General features: G+C 48.6%; 1 protein-coding gene and 1 long non-coding RNA gene across 3 annotated transcripts in view; both read left to right on the top strand.

Moving 5' to 3' along the window:
* LOC129126768 (uncharacterized) overlaps positions 1–16,226 on the top strand; it is a 45,007-nt gene extending 28,781 nt beyond the window's left edge. For both annotated transcript variants that reach the window (XR_013184338.1, XR_008535116.2), the window contains exon 5: positions 14,040–16,226. This is a non-coding gene — a long non-coding RNA (uncharacterized LOC129126768). The remainder of the gene's footprint in view (positions 1–14,039) is intronic.
* A 5,630-nt stretch (positions 16,227–21,856) lies between these two features.
* TLX3 (T cell leukemia homeobox 3) lies at positions 21,857–23,711 on the top strand. The gene is made up of 3 exons (XM_054643105.1): positions 21,857–22,286; positions 22,670–22,913; positions 23,501–23,711. Exons 1-3 carry the CDS (start codon positions 21,857–21,859, stop codon positions 23,709–23,711), a joined length of 885 nt encoding a protein of 294 aa, XP_054499080.1.
* Positions 23,712–24,416: the final 705 nt, after the last annotated feature.

The raw sequence follows: 24,416 nt of genomic DNA, 5'->3' as shown, positions 1-24,416 counted from the left end.
GATTCTGTGCTGGCTGCAGAGGGGATAAATGGATGGTTGGTTGAATAGAAACAGGATTTCAGTGGCATTCCAGTATTCACTTTCTTTCCTGGGTGTTCCCTGGGCAGGGATGTAAAGTACAGCTAGGCCAAGTGAGGGTCAGCAGTGCCAGTGGTTACTTGCTGTGCATCATTTTCAGGAAGATCATGTGGACAGTGAACTGGGTTTTTGATGAGACTGAGCACTGCAGCAGTGTTTGGGTTCCCCCTGGCCATGGGCAGGGTTGCTCCATGTCTCAGCCCCAGCGCTGGCAGAGAGGTGCTTTGGGGCTGGGTCTGTGGGTTGAGGCTGTGCTCCAGGGTTCAGCATTTCAGGGGACAACAGGTGAGCAGTGCTGGAGGAGGGGATGGTCGGCAGGGACATGGGAAGAGCCAGCATTCCCTGCCAGAGGAGAATCTGGTGGAATACAAGGGCTGGACAAGGACCTCTGGACAGGAGTGTCGCAGTAGGTAAGAGGGAAGGTATGCAGGTGAACAAAGACCAGAGCCTGGAGCCAGGAGCCAGAACGGGATGGGAGGTCCTGGGGAGGAAGAGGGGGTGAGGTCCTGAGGAACTTGCCTGGGCTGCCCAGTGACCAAGGACCCAGTGATGGGAGGCACCAAGTGAAGCGGCACAACAGGCACTGCCTGGAAAGTGGAAACCAGAAAGCAGAGGTGCCAGTAGCAATGAAAAATCAAGTGGCATTACTACAACGAGAAAGTATTATAAATTGGAACTTTCCTTCTTTCCCTTTTATATAGTGAAATAAGTGATGTTTTTGTTTTTCAGATAAAGCTCAGTGCTGTATACAGCTAGTGTGGAGTTATGCACAGTAATAGAGATAAAAACCTGCAGTGGAGCTGTGTTTATAACACGTGCTTCATGGCCCAGGCAGCAGCACTTACACATAAGCACATCACAAAGAAATCTAATTGGCATTGGCAGAGGGTACTGGTGTGCAAGATGTTGAGTGCCTAAGACCCTCACTCATATTTGTGAGCATATACTTCATCTTAAGAGCAGATCAAACCCACAGGTGTGATTGTTCCTATGCTTAAAATCAAATGTGTTTAAAGGCTCAGCTGAATCAGGATGAGGGTGCTCAGCGTTTGCTGGCTCAAGGCTTGAAAGTTTTGATAAAATAGTGAGAAGGATTTTCCCTGGGACATCTGTTTCAGCCTCTTAGCCCAATTTAAAAATGTTATCCAATACTACCATAACTTTCTTTATTAATTGAAAGGGATGGGGATATACCAGCTGTAGCCAAGCCAGCAGAGATTTGGGTGGCTAAGCAACAGAAAAGACATCATATTGAGTGAGCCAAAATTCAGTCTCAAAGTCATTTACTTTAACCAGTGACAATACATTTAGACTCTAGTGTTTCAATTTGATTGATGGTTTAATATCATATATAATCTTTTTAATGAAGGAACCCATTTAAATATGTTAACATTTGCACTAGTAGTCTCCCATGTACATAACTGCATTTAATCATTACTCTGATTGTTTTTGTGGTTGTGTCATTTGCATCAGCAAAATAACTATGTCAAAGCTGTGTTATATTAATGAAAGCTACAGTTGCTTCTCTTTTATACATGCTTCTTACTGTTCATGTATAAAAATGGCAGCAATCCCAGTCCCAAGTATATTGCTAAATGTATAGTTATCACTATGTGTGCTGTCAATTAACAAACGAAAAAATTAATGAGCTTAGTGTCTTTTCTAATTCCACTTTGTTTAAAGCCTCATTGTGATTCGTTATCATGTGAACTGAGTAATTTAATTTTAAGACTTTTAATGTTAAAATACATCATCATTAGTGATCTATCGGAAGATTTCACGGTCTTAATAGTGGCGCTAAATCAAATTGGGAATCCCCTCTTAATCATCCAAGCTGTGCTGCAGTTGGCAGCAGCAGTTTGGGCTGGGGAGAAGTTCCGAGCGCGCTTTGTACCAGCCCGGGGAGGAGCACAAAGCTCCGCACGGCCGCGCGAGGTGTCGGCGCCGCAGGGCCCCGGGCGAGGCAGCTGCTCCGTGTCTGCTTTTGTTTATCCCTTGCTGGTTTGTGTAGCCTTTAGGCCAGCACATGAAACAATCGCTTCTACAGGGTCAGCTGCTGGTCAGAAGCAAAGCAAGAAAAGGCTTTGCCTTAAAACGCCTCAGCCATCATTTCAGCGCAGCTGGCACCTGCTACTGGTGCGCAGCGGGAGGGTTAGGGGTCAAAGAGGCAGTTGTTCTAAACTCAGTGATGGCTTAAAGGGACTTGTAGATTAATCTGCTTTATTAACTTCTGTATATTAGATAACTATTGCAGTGAATGACAGTCCGTCTTTCTGAATAAGTCCCTTCACCTCATTCTCTTTTAAATTGGCTTTTGAGTAATGAATATTAAATAGAATACATTTCAGGGTAATTAAGTGGAAACATTAGGATGATGTTGTTTTACAATCATATCTATAAGTTTCTTCTGTATTTATCTTGCAATATTACTATTCATTGCTAGCAGAACAAAAAGCATAAATGTTTCAATTAAACGAGAGAAATTGGCTGTGTTTCTCACTAAACTCGTGTCTTTGTGCTGCATAAGTATTTTCAAAAAGCAAATAAGTTTAGGGAGAAGTATAAAAATGTTTTATTCCTTGTTTACTCCCTGCAATGTAATACTTTACTTGGAAATGTTCAATTTTTGCTGGCTGTGGTTCTGTTATGATAATAAACACTAAGAGGTGCTGGTTTGGGGAAGGTCAAAAAATATCACTGTTCCATAGAATCTAACTAGTGATATGAATAGCACCAATAATTTTGTAAAGTTCACATTATAATTCAAAATCCAGTTAGAAGTGATGTTTGCAGTCTGGAAAGAAAGCAATATCTTTGCAAAATGGATAGGGAAAGGTAACAATCCATTCTGTGATCTGCTACTGGCAGATTTGCCACGTGAGTGATGAAACTCGCTCTCTGCGAATGAACTCCCTCCTCCATCTGGAAAAAAAAAAGTAAATTTGAAATTCTAGAATAGCTGCAGCTTACAAGGATGTTAATTGCTGTTGGATCTGAAGGCAGCAGCCGAGATGGTGCTAGTGTGGAGGTCCAGGGTTGGATGAGGCAGTTCCTGGGCATTCTGACTGGGAGTCAGAGCAGAGACGTGCAGGTGAGGGGGCTGGTTTGTGCCCAAAACTCTGTAAGTGACTGGCAGACACTAAATATGTGTCCCACTTAACCTTGGCAGATGTCTGATTTTCAGGACTCTGGAACTGAACCTCAAAGTACACATTTTTCATGGGCTAATGCTGTTGGTTTTGTCTGTTTGTGATCCTGAGAGATATTTGTGTGCTCAAGATGTCTTCTGAAGTCATGACCTCCAGCTGGGTTTTATTCCTTTGGTGCATACTCATTTGGAGTTTTTACTGAGAATTGAGATTCTTGAGTATTTGCATGTCTCCAGGAAGCTTCACAGCTTTAAAATAAAATACAGTTTAAAAAAAAAACAACGTCACAATGGTTTGATGAGACCTGAGAATGCTGTTATCTTCTCTCAGCTTAGCCCAGCATTGTCTAGGTAAGCTGAGTTTAACTTGAAGAAATCCTCCCTGTGCTTTGCTGGGCACATCAAATGAGAGATTTGAGTGTCTGGAAGAGCACCACACACAAAGGGCTGCAGCAACATGGGCTTTGACCTCTCAGTAGAACCATGTTTCTGAATTCATAAGTCGTTTTCCTTTAAAAAAAAAGAAATATAAAAAATTAAAAATGAAGTGTGTGCAACCATTCTTTAAAATCTTTTTAGCATGACAAGTAAAGTAATCTTCCATTGATACTTAAAAGTCCATCTGCAGAAATTCAGGCAGAATGTTAGAGAGATGCAATATCTATTGAAATGCTGAGTGTCAAACTGCCAGGGTAATGTATTTAGTATGAAATATAATATTCAGTGCATTTTGTTTTGATGACTGCATGAAATAGCCGTGTGCTCTTAGCCTTTGTTGTTGTTGTTGTGAAAGATGATATTCACTGCCAAGTGTTGGTGGCTGCTCAGGACACAGGAGCAATCTGCTTATTACCAGCTTTATCATCTGTCTTTGTGTTTATTTGCAAAAGCTTTGGTTACAGTTCAGTTCATCAGGATAACAAAAACACTTTTAATTGTTCCACAGAAGAAATTAGAATCTATTTATGAACAGTTTGAAAACAGAAGAGGCTTGCAATCTGTTAGTCAATGGGTAATTAATACTCATTTTAGGCTTTTTAAGTTGTGTACTGGTCCAGTGCTCTGCTGGAGCCAGCAGAGGGGTCACTGTGCCCTCCAGACCATCCTGGCACAGTGGTCACAGCCCAGCTGCTGCCTTTCTACCACTCTCATTTCCTTCAAGGGGTGGTTTAAAGCCCACCCTGCCTCTTGTCCCTGCTAATCATCTCCATATCAATTGATATGGGTAAAATAATTACCCCTGTTCTAATTGTCTCTGGTTATTGTTGCTGTGTGGGGGCAGCCTCTGGCTCTGCTCCTGGCATGTGTCCATGGAGCTGAGCCCACTCTGAGCCTGCTCTGAGCCCAGCCTGAGCCTGCTCTGAGCCCAGCCTGAGCCCACCCTAAGCCCACCCTGAGCCCCACCCTGAGCCCTTACTGGAAGGTGTTGGTGTGGGTGAAATTGATGTTCTGTCCTCCCAAGAGGATTAAATAATGTGTAACTCATCACTGGGGTAGAGATGCTTGCCGGAGACCCCAGCTCCATCCTGTGTCACCTCTCAGACAAGAGGGCTGGCTGTACAGGACAGAGAGAGGCTCTCACTATGGGGACTGTAAAAGATGCTTAAGGACCCTCAAAGATTAGCCTGTGCTAGAAAGCCCTGAACCTGTCTGCTTTTTCATGTGCTGTTAAAGCAGAGAGGAATGGGTATTAATTTTTTTTTTTTTTTTTTTTGTGAGGTTTTGAAAGGGCTCAGCCCTCTGGTACATCAGACCATCCTGAAATTTCTGTTACAAATTATGGCAGGTTGTGCATTCCACAGGTCTCAGTTATCACAGTCCTGTCATCATTAAAAACAGCTGTAGCATCATATAGTTACAGCCACTTGTTTAGAAATAGCTGAATCTTAAATAAGCAGCTTAGATTAATATAAAATGACAGTCTAGTAGCTGTAACTTAAAATCTCTGCATGCTACCAGCTAAAAAATGCAGATTAAGGATTGATGTCACAATCTTCAATTATTCCAGCCTAAGGTGGAATAACTTGCTGTCTAACAGGGAGCACAGATGGATAGGCAGGAAGAAGCTGTGCAGATACATGAGTTTGTAAACATCTGTCAGCTACAGCAGGTACCCAAATACAAAATCTTGCACTTCAGGCAGCGCATGAGCATGTGACATTCAACAGAGGGTTTACATGAAATTCAGCACAGACAGGAGCAAGTCAACACACTCTGGAAGGTAATAATTAATGAAATATATCCTTCAGAAGGAGGAGGGATTTCATTCATCAGACATTTTCAGTACTGCTGCTGTTAACTGTTCTGCTCCCAGAATATGATGTAGCCAGCCCTTAGACCAAGCAAAATTGCTCCACCCTGTGAGACTCAGTGCTTTCCTATTGGGGCAGTCTACACTGGCCAGCTGGCATCACTTCTGCAGCTCTGGTGGGTGTCAGCCTCCCCAGGAGCACGGTGTCCCCTGACAGAGGTGGACCGAGTTCTGATGAGTGAGACTGGATGTGTGATAGTCCTTCTTGGGAAAAATTCAGATGCAACTGCAATTTGAAAATAACTTACTCTGTCATGTAGGAATGGGGTCTCAGACAATGACTGTTGGAAAACCTGCTGGGGCAGGGCAGAGCTGTGTTGTGAACAGCTCAGGTGCAGGCTGTAGCTGCTGCCCCTGCCCAGCAGTGCTGTGGTGACTCCGTGGCATAGCACAAACCTCTGCTTTGTAATCGCATCAACGCCCTTGAAGGCTAAGGGCTGCTGGCTAAAGGTAGGGAATTAGGAGGGGAAGCTTTGGAAGGAGCTCTTTGCACTCCTGCTCTGGGTTATTGTGCCATTATTAACATAAGAACCAGACCACAATGGCTCTGGTGCACATGGCAGGGGCTAAACCTGTCCTGAGGGTGTCCTGAGAGTGTGCTTATGCTCATGTTTATATACAAAGTCAGCTCTGACCTAAGTTCACACACTCTTATTTTAGGACTATTTCTGCTGGCTCATTTTAGGACTATTTCTGCTGCAGACTTGGGTCTGCTTTAAGTGAATTCCCACACTCAGCCCTTTGGCCAGTTCTGAAGATCTGTTGGGAAATGCAGAGCTCCACATTCCCTGTAGCTGCTCCTTTTTCACATCACCCTTTTGGACACTGGGAGAATGGGAGTCTCCCAGCAGGATGTAAAACTGATGGGAATACCCTGTGAGAGACACGCTTGGAGAATATTTCAGTCCATCAGCTGCTGGCACATTCTAGTTTATGGTGTGCAGTGTGTCTCCCAGATGCCTTGTCCTGGCACCAGGATTGGGTTTTTTCTCAGCCATTTGCACGTAATTCTCATAAAAGTAGGCAAAAAGGGCAGTGCCTGTTGAACTGTTGCAACAGAGGTACAGAACTGGGTCCCTCACACTTTTTAGCTTCAACTGTTGAATCCTAAAATTTTAGTTACTAATGTTTATTTAAATATATATATACTGGAAGTGTGCATAAAGAGGGTGAAATGCTACATACTCTGAAGAGAATCTGGAGGAATCTGGTCTGTGCGGGGAGGAATGCCAGGCTTGGCCCGAGGGCAGGTGGAAGGCTTTGGAAAGGGCTCTGGATCCCTTGCCTGGGCTCACGGACTGCCCGTGTTTCCTGCCTGATGCCTCTTCTGCCTCTCCCTCCCTCCCTCCCTCCCTCCTGCCACAACTCCTCCCTTCTTCCTGTACATGTCCTGGAAATTGGCAACAGGATGGGAGGGATTGGGGAGGGAAAAGGAAGGAAATATGAAAGTCACAAGGGAGGGGAGCTGCAGTGTCACCAACCTTCCGTGCTGCTCTGGACAGCTTGATAATATTCTGTCTTGGACTAATGTGGTTTCATCATGCGGGGGGAAAGGCACGTGGTTCTTAAACTCTTATATATTACAAAGCTCAGCTGATGTGCTGTTTCTGACAGTTAAATATTTTTAGTTCAGGAATAATGGGTTTATTCTTGCTTTCAAGGTAAATAAAGGCTTTATTTTCTGCATTTCATCTGGAAATTTTAGCTTTGAACATGAAAAATATCAATATGAAAGCCAAACTTTCTAGTAAATAAATATTTTTAAAAACAGATTAAAATTTAAGGTAATTAATAATCCTGGAGTATTGAAATCTTCCTAGTGTTATTAGTAAATTATGATCTGTTTACCGATAGGGGAAAAATTGATGATGAAAGAACTAAGAATTCCAAAGGACATTTAAATTAGTCAGATCTTAAATTAAGAGCAGACTCTCCAAAGCTGGAGCTTTAAAAACCAACCAAATTTTATATGCTAAACAATGAAAAAAAAAAGGTGATTTTTCAGATCTGAATGGAAACAATGAATGCTATTAGCAGACAAGTATTTTGTTAAAATCTGTGCATGTTCCCTTCTAAATCCTTTGTAAAGAAGTACTCGTAGTGCCTTCTCTGGTGTTACTGTAATGGTTTTTTTTTGCCAAAATGTGATTTTTTGCAGCATAGTAAAGGATCCATCCAAACATATGCCAAAGAGAAGTGAGTTACAGGACTTGCAGTGATGCAAATGTTCTGTTGATAACCTGGCACAGCAAACCGGCCTTTGCAATGGAAGGGCAGCTTCTCTTCCAGCTTCCTTGCTTTATAACTTTAAAAATGCTTCTGTCCCAACAACTGGCTTTGTTACAAGCTAGGAAGATGAAAACCTAGCAAGGAATGAATTATAAGGAGTCATAATTATTCTTCATGTTTGGAAAACAAGCCCCTATTGGTGCTTGTGCAGAGGTTTGGAATAGTTTGCTCTGGTTCCAAAGCAGAATGGAACAGTTTTTGTCCTCTGAGTAATGGAGCACAGTTGGTGTGATGCATAACTGTGAAATCAAGTGAAGAACTGGCCCTTCCCATGCCAGACCATGTGTTCCTAACCTGGATGCTGAAATGATTTGTGGATCTCTGTGTTCCAGGTGATTTGTAGTGCTAGGATTCATCTTTTTCATTTAGTGAAACATGCTGTTTGACTTTGCCTTGGCCAGTTATTACAGGCTAGTTTGCTGTGTGGCAGCTCTCTGGAGACCCTGCTCACAGCTGCTCATTGGCCTACAAGAAAGGATTTAATGATTTTCTACTTCCTCTGTGTTTGGTTTTAGGGTGTGGATATTTTATAAATGTGAGTCAAACTATTTACTGGTGACATTTTACAAATTTTCTCTCTGTTTAATCTCTAAGTAATGCTTTTAGGTTTGTATATGTTGTGGCCTTTGGCGTTTGGGACTATCTCAGAGCATTTTATCTTCAAATGGATTCCATCGTTATTTTGTAATTTCTTCGTACAAGAATGGTGCCAATCACTAAGATAAGTCTTATCCTTCCCAGCTAGACACACCAGAGGTACAGGAGTAGAGCTGAACAAGCAGAGGGCTCAGAGTCGGAGCTTTGTGGGGCTCTAGGGCAAAGTGAATTGTGCAGCTTCTGCTTAGATGCCAACAGAACCTAAGTGTGTGAGCTGCTAGATCTCAGTGCTTTATAGAGCTGAGAAGTGGCTGTATCCCTGCTATAGAGCTCTGTAAAGCAAGTCAGAGAATAAAATCAAATGTCTAAACTCTGAGGCTGGGTGTGTAACTATGGTGGAAAGGGTACAGGTTTAAAGACCTTTTGCTGTAATCACAATTGCCTTGGTTGAAATAGGGAGTGTTCCTCTCCAGTCCTGGCAGTGTCCTACACAGAGAAAGTTGAATGTGAGAAAACCAGAATTTTGAAGAGCAGCCTGGGTTTTGTCTCAAACTTGGACAGATTGCTGAGCACACGTGTTGCTCTCTGAAAATAGTGTGACAATGGGGAAAATCCTGGAGGGAGCTTCAAAGTCTGTACCTCAATTAACTCTGCTCTAAATGTCAGTTCACACTTCAGGTTTTATTCAACTTTGGCTTTAGAGATGAGCTTTGGCAATATTTTTTTCTATCTGTCTTCAGCTGGTAGTTTTGGTTATAGAAATATTTGTTTGGAAGAAGGACTTTTGTAATTCCAAGTTCATACAGGAAACATCAGTGATTTAATCAGGATTAGTAAAGGTTTCATGCATTTTTCCTTCTCAGCACATCACACAGCTTAACAACAGCATCCATGTTCATGTAAACTGTCTGAATTTTCTTTCAGGTGATGTCAGTCCTAATGAACACCATCATCTTTGGACACTGAAGAAACCAATGACCTGTGTCAAGACTGTCGCTTAGACTCACACTTCTTAATGAGAAAGCGAATGTTTAGGAAATTCCACCCAATCACATGCCAAAATAGTAAAAATAATTACTACACATAGAACAGAGCTGCCTGTTGCACTTTCAGTTGCCATCTCTGTCCCTGGTCCTTGCTCCATTATGCTCATGTTAGGAATGAAGAGTGGATTTCAGCCCATGCACTCTGTAAGCCTCTTACAGATCTGTAAGCCTCTTACAGATCATTCCCAGAGTTGAGTGGGTTCATTTTGATGAAAAATCCTCTCAAACTTTTACCCCAACCTTTACACCCAACCTCCGATCATGCAAGGATATAATTAACCTTTTCCTAATAAACTTTGTTTTCATATTTCCAGAATTAGGCAGAAGATATGCAAGCTCATCAGTCTTTTAGATAGAAAGATAAAACAACAACACCATGCAAATCACATCAGAAAAATTGCTTCCTAGAAAAATAGTTAACCAGTTTCTTTCTCTGAATGGTTTTCCAGGAGCAACTGGCTTTGGGGGGGATTATCTGAGTGCTCACACTTAACTACTGGCATTGATTGCAGTTTGGGTTGTGTGCATCTGTGGCAGACTCTGTAAACCAGGAAATAGGCTGCAATTCGCCCTTTCAATAAAATCTGAAGCTGTGAATTTGGATATGCCCATCATGTTTCCCTGGTGACTTCCTAGCAATGCAATATGTGGGATGGGAGCCCTCTGAGGGAAAGCCTGTGCCTTGTTCCAAAGGTGTGCATTTTTTGTGTGGTGAGGGGTTGTTTCTGAGAATATTGACCTGTTGTCTGTGCCTTTCTGCAGAGCTGGCTCTAACTTTATTCTGAATTGCTTTATCTCCTGGGCAGTCACAAGCCTCAGTGTATTACTGCTTTGGAGAATGAATTGTCTATACAATAAGAGGGCGCTGGAAAAAAAATCAGACACTAAGATTAGCAGCAACTGCATACATTAAAATTCAAACTGAAATCCCAGCCATGGAAGGAAACTAATAGAAGAAGAAAATATATCAAGAAGAGAAGCGCTGTCTCATCATTCACCTGTGCTGAAGGATCCAATTTTAGCCATATCTAACAGCAATGTCATTCATCTTCTTGGTGTGTTACTGTGATTTAAATCCAAGCTCTATAAGAGAGAGCAGTTCTTTTAAAATGATTGAGAGGGAATAAGGGTAAATTCAGTGTTTAGGAAAACTTTATGACATCACAATATTATACTTTACAGATGGAAGCAATATTTTCTACTTTGGAAGGAAAACTAATCATTTTCTATCTGCTCTGAGTCACTGCCTCATTATAAAAGTGGGATATAAGTAGTTTTCTGCACTCCCAATCTTGTTCAAGACGACACTTTTGTTTATATAATGCTTCTGATTTATAGTGCTTAAGGATTAGCCTGACTACATATTAATTATATGGTTTTGATGCTTCAATATAAGAAGAAATTAAATATTTCACTTGAAGATAAAACCATGGAGCTGTAAATCATAAAGAATAAATTTGTGACTGTCAGAATATTCTTTTTACTGAAATTAGACTAGTTCTAATGATTATGTGTTTTGCTTAGCAGACATGGATATGTATAAGCACCTTTACTTAGGAACAAGTCTTATATTTCTTTTGGAAGAGTGACGAACAGGAAATAGGATTTGCAATATTTGTATTGCCCTTTTTGCATCAAGGTTATTTATTTCATGTTGAGAAAATGTAGGAGATGTTCTTACATATAACTGTAAAAGTCATCTTTTCTTGGCTCATTCCAGTGCACTGCTGATTTATTTATTGGGAATGGGTTCCTTTACTTCCTTTACTGTCTCTACAGTTCTTGAGAAATAGCAAGCATGCAAGTTACCAGGTCTTACTGCTCGTTCCAGTACTGCTCTTTTGTTTTAATGAGATCTTCTTTGCCCATAATTGATTTCAAAGGGAAGGCATCATGTTTACTGGGGGCTCAGAAAAATTTGGATTGACACATGCCTGCACCAATAGGGTTAATTATCCAAAATGGAATCATACTCACAGTCCACCCTACAACAGCACTACTCTCTTGAGGCAGCAGGAGCTCAGTATGGACTGGCATGTTTAGAAAGCCCAGGGCTCAGCACAGCTCCATGGTGTTGGCACATGGATGCCATGGGATGCTGTGATCAGGAAGGGGACACAGAGATGTTATTCTTTGCTGTTGCCTGGGGATGCTGTTAATGCTTTCAATTGTGGGGTTGAATGAAGTTCTTGGAATGCCTCTTTTCTAAAAATCACTTGTGGACACTGGCCAAGGTCTCAGGATTGTGACCTCCTCTAGTCTGGACTCTGCGCTGGTGGTCACTGTTGTTGATGTTTGGGGTTTGGAGTTTGGTGTGGGTTTGGGGTTTGGGGTTTGGGGTTTGGGGTTTGGTGCAGGCAGGTCTTGCATCCTTCATGCCTGCTCCCAGGGGATGTTCAGAGTGGTTTGGGTGTTCCAGGACCCAGCTGTGATCAGCTGCTGCCTCTGCTCCCAGTGCTGCTGCAGGGGCAGCAAAGATGGTGACACAGGGTATTACTGGGAGAGGAACTGTCCTGGGGCCATGAAATTTGCCAAGGAGACATTAAGCCAAAAACTCCCTCCACAACTGTGGAGTTGTCAGGGCTTAGCCTTAGTGTTACAGTTTTATTACATTTTCTTTCACCATCCCATATTTTTGCCTATGTACAGACAACTGTAATTTTGATGATAATGATGTGTGTTTAATTTGGGATTTGTTTAAGATTTAAACCAGTTTAAATATTTTAAAGGTTTTTTTAAAAATCTGGCAAACAAATCCCAAACTTCTGTGCTTTCTGACGCTCTGTGTGACACCCTACAAGTTACATTAACTTCAAAAGCCTACTACATTTTGCATCCTAAAAGCTGATTCTCAGCCTGCCTTTAACAAGTTCTCTTGTTACACACCTGAAATTTGTGGAATACAGGTAATATTCCTCTGGAGTGCAATATCAGACTGCTCAGGAACCTTGCCAGGTACGTGCACACAGGTTCATCAGAATGAACCTCTGAATAATTGTCTGTATAAGTGCGTATCCCAGGGATGTGCTGATGCCCAGGGCCATGACTGAGGCTGTGACTGACACAGCCAATGTAATAAAGGCTGAACAGGGTTATTTGACTTGCTTGGCTGTGGTAGCAGGATGGTGGGCAGCTCTACAGTCCCCTCCTGTTTCATATTTCTAAGCTAAATCAACATTCTTGTGAGGTGCTAAAAAGTTCTGCTTTAAGTAGCCTATAACTGTGCCAGAATATGATGGGAAGAGAAATACAGGAAGTGATGCAGATGCCTGAGCTTCCCAAGAGCCCAGAGCAGATGGCCCAAACTGGCACCACCCTAAAAAGGCTTGAGAAGTACTCGAGGATGCTGCTGCCACCTCTCCAGGGTGAGTTGGAGCTGGTTAGGGGCCAACACCCACTGCTGGTCCCACTTCACCTCAGCCCTGGTGGCTGTTAGTTTTTCTGTGAAGCAGGAGGCTCATTTTAACTGCAAATGCTTAAAATTGAGCAGAAATCAATTTCCATTAGTAAGAATATAAGCACAATCATTAAAAAATAGGACTAGGATAAAGAATAACTTTCTAATTGCATCCTGTACCTCCACACAAGCCCCAGCTCACCCCACTGCTCCAGACATCCCCATGCAGTGGAGGCAGGCAGGATTATTGCCTCTGATCTGGCAAAGAGACCTTTGCTGAGATCCCATCAGTTTGCAGGCACCTGTCCCCACAGTCCTGTGCAGGAAGGAGCCCTCAGGAGCTGTTTTGGGGAGACTTTATTAGCTTGGCTGTTGTGAGCCAGCAAAGCCTGACACAATCACAGCAAAGAGCATAGAGGCAACAGACAAAGAACATTTGAAAAACTCTAAATGTGGAGTGCAGACACATCTGGTACTTTAAATCGTTTCTGTGTGGGTTTTGGATTGTTTTGGTGTTTCGGTTTTGAAAAAATAGAATCATAGAATGGTTTGGGAAGGGACCTTAAAGATCAGCCAGTTCCAGCCCCATTGCCGTGGGCAGGAACATCTGACCAAACACACAGATTTGGGTTGGGACAAACAGCAGTCAAGGTGCTCATTCCAGGGGAGGAGTTCATGTCTGGGCTCTGAGGTGTCCATCAGTCTCAGGTGATGTTAGCAGACAGATTTCACACCCCACCCCCCAGGTGGTGAGCTGCTGGGGGATTTGTGTGTTTGTGCTGTGCCAGAGGGGTCTGGTCCCACCTTTCAGCAGCCAGGCTGGACTCTGGCATCTTCCGGAGGGGGGAAGGTGGGGCTGGCCTCCATGGCACATCCCAAGGAGCCCTTTGCTGTAGGCTGGGGAGGAAGGACATTTCTCAGCCATGTGAGGTGGGAAAGCTTCTGGCTGCAGTCATTTCTCTGCTGGCTCTCAAATGTTTCACACGTTGCTATGCCCAGACTTACATGTCATAGAACTGGCTTTTGAGGACACCTGGTGATTCTGTTGGTGAGTCTTCCTCTGGTTTTCCCTCAATTTAATACACATTATAGTTTCTATTTTTACCATCTCTCACAATGTATCTCCCACAGTAAGGTCTCCTTTAACCAAATGTTTGGTGTCTGCTTTTCCAGGTCACTCAGAGCATGCTGGAGAGATGTGGCCAAAGCTCTGCACTGCAAAGGGGCCTCCAATCCCAAGGGTGTGGATATGATTTGACAAGGACTTTGGAAACGGAGAACTGACTGATAAACCCTCTTGGAAAGTGCCAGGACCCTGTTATATTGTTAGAGAGATTTTTTACTCTTGTGAAAACTATTTTTAAGATATTTTCTTCATTTTTCTATCTCTAGCCTAAATGTAAGGATTTATAATAGTGAAAACAATGGAAAACCAGCCTTACTTTGAAGAATGTTTTCAGCATTTCTTATCAAAATTTATAATCCTGTTGTTTTCGCTTTATGAAACAGTGTAAAAATAGTGTATAACTAGAGAAAAAAGGATATGTGTTCCTTCTGAATTTGTGTCAGTTCACGATTCTCAGTTCTGTACATAATAGTAAATAATATCTCATCAGTTCAAACCTCTAAGCTCACTCTAGAAGACACATTTGTTTGAAAATGAGATGAAAGCCAGTACAAACTTTATATGACACCTTTTCAAACTATTTTTCTGCAATATGTTCTATATTTCTTTGTAGCACAGGTGGTTAATGACAATGAGGACCACAAAGAAGACTGAAAACAAGCATTTTTAGGCTATAAGTATAGCAAGAAAATTGAATGTTGCACAGAGTGGAATAAGAGAGGATGGAGCATGACTTAGTGAAGTACTGATGTGTTATTTCACAAGAACACATTTTCCAGGTCTTTAGAATCAGGAAAAAAAGAACCACAGAAAAAAATGGTGTTAAAGCCCTTTACAAAGCATAAAGTTTATCCAAAACTGCAGAAAAAAAAAAAAAGAGACTTACACTGGGGAGCAGTGGGTGTCCTGTGCTGGGCAGGAGGGGCTCTGCTGGCTGGGGAGATGCAAAATGAATTGAAGGAAGACCTAATAAAAATCAGAACCTCTTAAACCATAACTCAGTGTATTATGTGGAAAAGCTACTATGTGCAATTACAAACTTGCTTTGGGATTGAGTTGAGTTTTCCATAATTTACCTAAGGAAAAAAAAAATTCACATATTTGTCATGTTTGCTGACATTTGTGAATTCAATAACATTTCACCACTTCTTAGATAAGAATGGGAATTATTAATTGTGGCCAACAGGGAGAAAAAGTTCACACCTGTATTTCTTACAGGGCTTTTCCAGTTTTCTTCTTTGCAATTGTTACTTTTCTGCACATTTTCAAACGGCAGGAAGTACAGCTGGAAGGAAGGTGTTTCATCAGTTTGCTGTTCACATTTGAGCTCAGTTCAAGAAAGGATTTCAGCCAAAGGCTCTGAGCTCCAGGAATGCTGAGCATCTGAGGAGTAATCCGTGGAGGTAAAGTGACGCATGGAGGCTACAGAAATCCATGGAGGTTGAAATCCATGGAAGTTACAGTAATCCACAGAGATTGCAGTAATCCATGGAGGCTACAGAAATCCATGGAGCATGTGTAATGCCTTATGCATTTTTTGAAAAGACATAATTGCCTTAAGGCCCTGGAATTTTTTTCTCCTTTAAAAACAGTGGAAACCATGGCATGGGGAATGTCAAAGGGAGATGCCGCTCAGAGCCCAAGCAATTTCCTCACAAAGAAGCAAAGTGAGCCTGTCTAGCAATGCAGAGAGTTGGGGACTGTAAAACTGGGCTGGTTCTCCCCCAGCTGTGTTTTATATCCTCACAGAGCAAGGCAGGGCCTGCTGAGGTTCAGGTGAGTGCCCATCCCTGTGTGAGTCAGAACAAAGCCAGAGCCTGCCCTGGCTGGGCTCTGCTGCCTGGGACAGGCACTGGGCTGAGCACACTGAATATGGGCCCTGCTTGCACAGGAGGCTGTGAAGAGCTCAGCCCCAGCATATGCACACCTTCCAGGGTAATTCCTTGGCTTCATTAATGTTTTATTGCACAAGGAGTTTACGATGACAGCGAACCTCTCAAACTGCAGCGGGATAACACGCTTCCTCACCAGATTAAAAAATAATGCTGCTATAGGTTTATGTACCAGGGTGTAGACTGCTGTTAAGAGGCACTGCTTTGACAAAATTCTTTTTGAGGTTTACAGAAAGCATAATAAAATATGTAAGTTACATTTCTACAAACAAAAGCTATAACATAAGTTATTTATAAGCATGAGATACAAATGGTATCACAATAAATAAACCTTAATGGATACCTGTGGCATCCATCCTAATGTAATTTGCCCAGCAAAAGTCATATTTAGTATAAAAACCTGGCAGCAGCTGCATGTTGGTATTTAAAATAGGAATGAAGGAAGGAAGAAAGCAGCTGCTTCCCCAGGCTTATCCCTGACCTGTGGTACCTCCCTGCCTTCCCCCTCACCTGGGGCTGGCACTGCTGCTCCCAGAAACCAGATGTCTCTGCGTCTTTCAGGGCTTGTCCACGATAATAGGATGTTCCCTGTCAGTTTCACTACAGTCTGCTTTTATTAAAGATGGCAGAAAGAAATGGAGCCCCATCTGCCCATCACCCTCTGCCCTTTCAGGGGTAGCTCCTTCCCCAGCACCTCCCTTGAAGCCTCCCCTTCTCATCTAGTCTCAGCCATTTGTGGAACAATGCATGGATTCTGAACTGAAATAAAGTTTTGGCTTTTTAAATATCACAGTTAAGGTTACCAACCCCACCGAGATGTGTTTTGGAACAGGGATTGAAACCACTAAGGAATGTTCATTTGTCAGAGGCTTTAGAACCTGTTAGCATTGGCTCTCTGAGTGGGGTTTAACTGCTTCCACCCACTGGGACATGGAGGACAGGGAGTTTTGCTGGAGCCTGTGTGTCTGGACCTTGGCTTATGGGGCAGGTATCTCCTCCATCTTGGGGTATAGGGAATATCCCTTGTTCTGATGGGGAAAAGGCTGCTGAGGGCAGAGCTCCATGACCCTGCCCTCCCCTCTGCCTTCATGGGATGAGGGGAGGCAGGAGGGGCACAGCCCTCCAAACCCAAAGGAAGGGGCAGAGGGGAATGACCTTTGGCTCTGCAGCATTGGAGCCCTTCCCTCAGAAAAAGAGCAGCTGATTTAACCCTTGTTAAAAAATAAAAGGGGCTTTTTGTCAGCTCTGCTGAGAGCCAGGAGCTGAGTGCCTGAGCCAGGTGCTGCCCCATGAGAGCACAGCCACAGCTGGCACCCAGGGTCCTGCTCCATCACTGGCATGGGGCAGCCAGGCCTCTGCTCTGTCCTGGGGCCTGCTGGCCTGTTGGCCATGGTGGGCCCCACTCAGGGTGGCTCATCACTGACCAGGAGGACCCCCAGGGTCTCACTGAGCCCTGCAGAAGGTACAAGGGTCAGGACCACATCCCCCTTTGGTGCACAAACCTCAGCCCTTGCCTGCCACTGCCCTCCACAGCTGGGCACATCTGGCTACAGGCAGAGTTCAGGCAGCACATAAGCTGCTCCTGGCTGTCCTGTTCCCCTTCCCCTGCTCATGCCAGGACAGAGATCACACATGTCCCTCTTCTGCATGAACACCAGCATCACCCACCAGCTGCACAGGAAGCTTCTAGGGCTATGGCTGAAAAGCAACGTGTGTCCTCTGTCGTGCTGAATTCCACATGAGTTGTGTAATCACTCCAAACCATATGGGGTTTATGCAGCAATATCCATCCAGAAAAGGCTGTGGAGGACAGGACTGGCCTTGCCCAGCCTGAGAGCTGCTGCCAAAGACAGGAGACACAGCAGGAACTCTGGAGATACAGCAGGAACATCTCAGCATCTGCTACTGCTTCCTGGTGCAGGGGGTTATTTGCAGTGCTCATCACGTGGTTTGATTATCTCCTGCTACAGGAAGCACTTTTTAAAAGCTGAACGGTGGCGTTGGCTACTGTCAGGCACATGGTGGGGGTCCTGCAAGGATAAGGGTCCTGCGAGGACATGGTGCTGCAAGGACACCCTCCCTCCAGGTCCCTCATTGTTTTGATCCTGAGGACATTCCTAGGGCTGAGGAATGCCTGTGCACACCATTACCAAACCTGGTGACCATGACAGGCTGCAGCACATTCCCTTCTTGTCACCTCCTGGCAGCCAGGCCTGGGAGCAGCTCTGGGTTTCAGGCATGAGTGAGAGAGCTGCCACATCTCTGTCCCCAGTGACTCCCAGCGACAGACTGGACAGGGGATTCTTCTGCCCAGTGGGACAGGGAGTGGTCACTCCTCTTCCACAGCTTTAGCTGCTTTTCTCCCTGCTTAACTCTGTCCCCACCCAGGGGGGGCCCATCATACCTCCCATACCTCTGCAGGTGCCTGGGAGCAGCGCTCTCCAGACCTGGTCAGTCCCTGTGCCCAGGCGTCCTGGCAGAGCTGGCTCAGCCACGGTCCCTGACAGGCCCAGGGAGCTGTGCCCCAGCATGACAGGGCTGCACCGTGTTCCTCTCTGCCAGCATCACACACTTGGCTCCACATCTGTTAATACCTGTACGATATTACCTGAAATTCTGAAAGCAGAATTTCACAGGGAATGACAATGCCACAGCAGCCTTCCCACACACCTCCAGAACTCTCCCTTCCCAACCCTCTCCTGCCTGCATGGCTCCAGTGGTCACCCGCTGGTGCTGTCCAGCTCTGTCCCCCTGGTGCTGTCCAGCACTGTCCCTTGGTGCTGCCCAGCTCTGTCCCCTGGTGCTGTCCAGCTCTGTCCCCCTGATGCTGTCCAGCACTGTCCCCGGATGATGTCCAGCTCTGTCCCCTGGTGCTGTCACTATCCCCTGGTGCTGTCCAGCTCTGTCCCCCTGGTGCTGTCCAGCACTGTCCCCTGGTGCTGTCCAGCTCTGTCACCTGGTGCTGTCTGTCACTATCCCCTGGTGCTGTCCAGCTCTGTCCCCCTGGTGCTGTCTGTCACTATCCCCTGGTGCTGTCCAGCTCTGTCCCCCTGATGCTGTCCAGCACTGTCCCCTGGTGCTGTCCAGCTCTGTCCCCTGGTGCTGCCCGGCTCTGTCCCCTGGTGCTGTCCAGCCCTTGCTGCCCGTGCACTGGGTTAGAGGCACCTGCAGCTGCCTGCTCGTGGCTGGCACTCCCAGGCTGGGCACCGAGCATGCTCTGCCTCACTGTGCCATGACAGCCATGGGCTCTGCTATTCTGTGCCACTCCATGCAAGGGCCAAGGCCAGGCCATGCCATGCTTTACTGTGCCATGGCTGGGGCCTGGCCAAAGCCCAGCTGGGTCTCTCAACTCCTTGTGATGGGAAGCTGCCTGGTTGCTGGTGCCGTGCGCCTGCCCGGGGGTCCCGCTGCCTCTCTGTGCCGCTGGAGCCAGCCCTGAGCGGGCTCAGTCCCCCCGATGGGCTGCAGCGTAGCCCGGGTTCCGGTGGGCACTCCCAGCGGCGCAGCAGCACCGCCCCGCAGGCCGGCCCTGGCACTGCCGGGGCTCGCAGCAGGGCCGCGCCGGCGGGGCCGCGGATCCGGAGCGGGGCCGGGAGGGAAGCCCGGCACGGAGCCAAGGAGCGCTCACCTGCCATAGCGCAAGCGGACTTTGGGTCGGGAGGAGCCGCGGGGCTGTGCGTGGCTGTGCGGGCTCTGCGCGGTTGTGAGGGGGTTTATGCGGGCTCTGCGCGGGCTCTGCGCGGCTGTGAGGGTTTATGGAGGCTCTGCGCGGTTGTGAGGGCTTATGCAGGCCCTGCGCGGGCTCTGCGCGGGCTCTGCGCGGGCTCTGCGCGCCCCCCGCCCGCAGAGGGGCGAGGGAGACGGCGCGGCTGCGGGAGAGCTGCATTTAAGGATACCATACGTCCGGGGTTATTAATTATAAAACATAATTAAAGTAAAACTACACAACGTCAACATATTAAATTTAAAAGCTAATATTAAAATAGCGTTAATATTTAATAAGGTAGCTGAGCGTTACAGAGCTGTACGCTGATACTCTATATTTAACTGTGTAAAACCAGGAGAGTTTTCTCAAAGAAAAATGTATTGTTTAGCTGATTATCAAAGACTCTGTGATATATTATCCATTTCACAAAAATAATATAGATATCTTTTTAAATATAGTAATAAAAACATACTAGTGCCTTTTAAATATACTATTACTTACCACCCCTTTTCATATTGTACTATCACAGACACTTTGGAATTGGTTTAAAAGCACATCATTCATTATTCAAAGCTCATCTTTGCATATTATTCCAGCTCAAGTCTGCCAGGCTCCCTGTGAAATCGTTCACAAAATTGATAACAGCAGACACACACGCAATAAAAAGATCGCCTTGGGCAGCCTGAGCTCCCATTATGCAGATCGAGCTGCAATTTTCTCTAACAAAGCCTGCCCTGATCCAGGACTGGGTGGCACTTTATTTATTTATTTATTTATTTATCCTCCACCGGTTGCCTTTTCTCTCTTTTTTTTTTTTTTTAATTTCCTTTTTTCCCCCCTCTCCGTTTCCCTTCTGCCCCCGCCCCGTCGCCTCCCGCCCGCCCCGCCGGGCCGCCCGGAGCGGGGCCCCGAGGGCGCTGCGCCCGCGGCCTCTGCAGCTTGCGGGATCGCCTCAATCGGATTAGCTCCGCTCCGGGGAGCGGCGGCTGATGGCGGCTCCGCTGCCCGTCGCACCGAGCGGGGACAATCCGATTAGGGCCGCCCGGGGCCGCGGGTGGCATCCGGCGGTCCCGCCGGGGGATTGGGCGTTTACTGGTCGCGTTAATGACCGCCGGGCAAGGCGGGGCCGGTGTCCCTCGGCGCTCTCGACGGCCGGGGCCGGGACGCGCCTCCGTCAGCGCCCGCGCCGGAGAGCTCCGGGCGGCAGCTTCGCCGCGGCCGTCGGACCTCGTCGGGGCCGGAGCCTACTCCAACCCCGCGAGCCGTGCAGAGCACGGGGGTCTCAAAAAAGGCACACCGGGCCCCTCTTTTGCCGTGGGGCCGCCGCGGAGCAGAGCCGCGCGGAGCGGGGCCCGCAGGTGCCGCTGGGGGGCCCCGAGCGCGGCGCCTGTGCCTGGCAGGTCCGTCCCGCTCGCTGCCGCTGCCGGCGAAACGATTGGGAACGTTGCGGTAATTGAATACAAAGGTTTAAAAACTAATCAAGTCCTTCCTGTCACCGCTCCGGCATCCCGGGCTCGCCCTGCCAGGTGCTGATCAAATGCCATTACATTCTATTAAGAGGGAAATTCTATTCCCTGTTTTCATTTCCCTTTATAAGAGAGAACTAAGTAAATGCACCGAGCGTTATTTAATTGTTAACGCCTTGAGTCCCGTTCGGCCGTCAGGGACCGGCTGCCAGCGCGCTCGGCAGCCGCGCCGGGCTCTATAAATAAAACCCAAACGGAATCTCGCCCTGCAGGGCTCCGGCCGCCCCCCAGGCCGGCCCCGGGAACGGCCTCGGCCCGCCGCTCCGCGCTGCCGTCGGGGCAGGGGCCTGGGCAGCCGCGGGCTGCAGGGACGGAGTCCCGCCTCGCAGGGTTTCCTCGGGCCGTCGGGGCCCGTGGTGGAGCGGGGGCCGGGGCCGGGGCCGGGGCCGGGGCCGGGGCCGGGGCCCCCGACGTGCGGCCCTCGGCCCCGCCCCCGCCCCGCGCGGGGCCATTGTTCGCGCGCCCCTGTGATGTCACCGCGGCGGCGGCGGCCCCCGCGCCCGGGCGCGAGGCCGGTGCGGGGCGTCGGCAGCCAATGGGCGCGCGGAGGGCGGGCGGCGGCGGCCAATGGCGGCGGCGGGGGCGCACGCGGCGCGGGGCGCGCGGCGGCCCCCGGGCGGTGACGGGGCGGCGCGCGCGCGCTCCGCAAAGTTTGGTGTCGGCGGCGGGTCCGGCCGGGCCGCGAGCGCAGCGCGAGTGGCGGCGCCTCCACAGCGGCGCGAGGGCGGCGGTGGCGGAGGATGGACCCGCCGAGGATGGACCCGCCGGGGCCGGCGCAGGGCCAACACCAGCACGAGCCCATCAGCTTCGGCATCGACCAGATCCTCAACAGCCCCGAGCAGGACAGTGCTCCCCCGCCGCCCCCCCGGGGCCCCGACGGTGCGACCTTCCTGGGCGGCCCTGGCGGCCGCGGCGGTGCGCCCTACCCGGCCCTGCCGGCCCCCTTCCCGGCCATCGCCGCGCCCTTCGAGGACTCGGGATCGTACAGTGTGAACCTCAGCCTGGCCCCGGCCGGCGTGATCCGGGTGCCGGCGCACAGGCCCATCCCCGGGGCCGTGCCGCCGCCCATCTCCAGCGCCATCCCGGCCATGCCTGCCGTGCCCAGTCTGGGCAGCCTCAACTTCCCCTGGATGGAGAGCAGCAGGCGCTTCGTCAAGGACAGGTTCACAGGTAAGGCGCCGGGGCGGAGCGCGCGAGCCGGCTCCCGACAACGAACGAAAGGGCCAATAAAAAATATAAAACGAAATAATAACAGTAATGCGAGTAAGAATAAAAGCAAAGGCGGCCGCTGGATGCTTCCCTTCCCCGCGCTCACAGCGAGGCGAAAAATCGCTCTCCTCACGGCGTGGATAGCGCGGGGCGACCCGGGGGGCGGCCGGGCCCCGGTCGTCTCCGTAGCTCTTCGATGAGAGGTGGAAGCGGGACCCCGGGGAGCCACGGTCCCTCCGGGGGCCGGCGGGGCGCGGGCGGCCGGCGGGCAGAGCGGCGGCCCGGGGGGGGCGGCCGGCACCGTGCGGGCGCGGGGCTGACCCCTGTGCTTCCCCCCCGGGCAGCGGCGGCGGCACTGACGCCCTTCACCGTGACACGGCGGATCGGGCATCCTTACCAGAACCGGACTCCGCCGAAGCGCAAGAAACCGCGGACATCCTTCTCCCGGGTGCAGATCTGCGAGCTGGAGAAGCGCTTCCATCGGCAGAAGTACCTGGCCTCGGCCGAGCGCGCTGCCCTCGCCAAGTCCCTCAAGATGACGGACGCCCAGGTGAAGACCTGGTTCCAGAACCGGCGCACCAAGTGGCGGTGAGTCCCGTGCCCCCGGAGCCGCCCCGTCCTGCCGCTGCCCCCGGCGGTGTCCCCCGCCCGCCGCCCTGCGAGTCCCGCTCCGGCCGGGGTCGTCCCCCTTGCCAGCTGCTAGCAGGCAAACCGTTTGGGGTGAATTTTTATTATAATACTATCATAATTATTATTGTTATTATCGTTATATATTTCTTTTTCGATAGTCCCCCATTCGGAAAACGGGGGATTGTTAGTAAAAACGAGGGATTCTTCGAAATAACGGGGAATTTTTTGAAGAAACGGGGAAACAATTTGAAAAAAAAAATCGAGGGAGTGTTGGGAGAAAAAGGGGGAATATTTGGAAACGGGATTACTGGGTAACGGCGGGTTTCCAGGCTCTTCCCGCCGCCCACAGTCCCTCCGTTGTCGGTCAAGCGGTGGCCGCCCGGCGGTGCCTGGCCCCGGAAGGACGCGCCGGCCGCCCTGCCTGGTTCCCGCGACCACCGGGCCGGCCCCGGCCCCGGTCCCGATCCCGGGCCGGCCGCTCCCCGCGGAGTCCCGGGCGGAGCGTGCCTCGTGTCCGGGCGCGGGCTGAGCGTGTCCCCCGGCAGGCGGCAGACGGCGGAGGAGCGGGAGGCCGAGCGGCAGCAGGCGAGCCGGCTGATGCTGCAGCTGCAGCACGACGCCTTCCAGAAGTCGCTGAACGAGTCGATCCAGCCCGACCCGCTGTGCCTGCACAACTCGTCGCTGTTCGCGCTGCAGAACCTGCAGCCCTGGGAGGAGGAGAGCGCCAAGATCCCCCCGGTCACCTCCCTCGTCTGAGCCCAGCAGACGGGGCACGCAGCGGACTGGCCCGCGGAGCGCGGTCGGCGGCTCCCCCTGCCCCGGGGCCGCGGCTCCCCCGACGGGGCGGGTGGCGGGGCGGCGAGTGGCGCCAGCGGGGCTGACACCGGGATCGGGTCCGACCGGAGCCGCTTCCCCGAGGCCGGCGCGGAGAGGAGCCGCTTGTATATTTGTGTCGATGTTCCACTAGGAAGGGAAATATGTCACTTTTTGTAAGAAGTGTTAATACTTTAATTTATTTATGCATCGAGATTTTGGGCACTATTAATATGGAATTATATAAAACCTCGATTATTTATATCGAAATCTGAACATAGGTATTTTGTGTTGGCTTTGGAACAAAAGGCTATTTTTTTCCTGTTCTGAGGATAGTGTAAAGAAAAAATACCTCCCTATCACTTAGCGGAGGGGACTCGGTGGAGCCGGTGATGACTCATTAGCTTCGGAAACCCTATTAAACTGAAAAGCGGTAGCTCCCATCTGTCCCAGGTGAAGTTAATGTCAGCTGTAATTTATTCACCGTAGTAAAAAGGGCTCCTTCCAGGCACCACACGCCGTTCTGTCCTCACCTTCCCAGCCGATGAGCTTTAGCGCCCCGAAACAGCGCTCGCTTCCCTGCGCCACCGGCTCTCGAGAAAGCGCCTTATGTTTCATAATAAAGAAGATTTGGGGTTGACACAGACC

Source organism: Agelaius phoeniceus, chromosome 15 (assembly GCF_051311805.1).
Source record: "Agelaius phoeniceus isolate bAgePho1 chromosome 15, bAgePho1.hap1, whole genome shotgun sequence".
NCBI lineage: Eukaryota > Metazoa > Chordata > Aves > Passeriformes > Icteridae > Agelaius > Agelaius phoeniceus.
The sequence above is the reverse complement of the archived record's forward strand: the minus strand, read 5'-3'. Positions and strand labels throughout refer to the sequence as shown.

Bases quoted from the DNA above. Each gene is read 5' to 3' on its own strand.
- TLX3 (XM_054643105.1), top strand. From the start codon at position 21,857: ATGGACCCGCCGAGGATGGACCCGCCGGGGCCGGCGCAGGGCCAACAC. The intron at 22,287-22,669 runs GTAAGGCGCCGG...CCCCCCGGGCAG, and splicing joins CGTCAAGGACAGGTTCACAG to CGGCGGCGGCACTGACGCCC. The intron at 22,914-23,500 runs GTGAGTCCCGTG...GTCCCCCGGCAG, and splicing joins AACCGGCGCACCAAGTGGCG to GCGGCAGACGGCGGAGGAGC.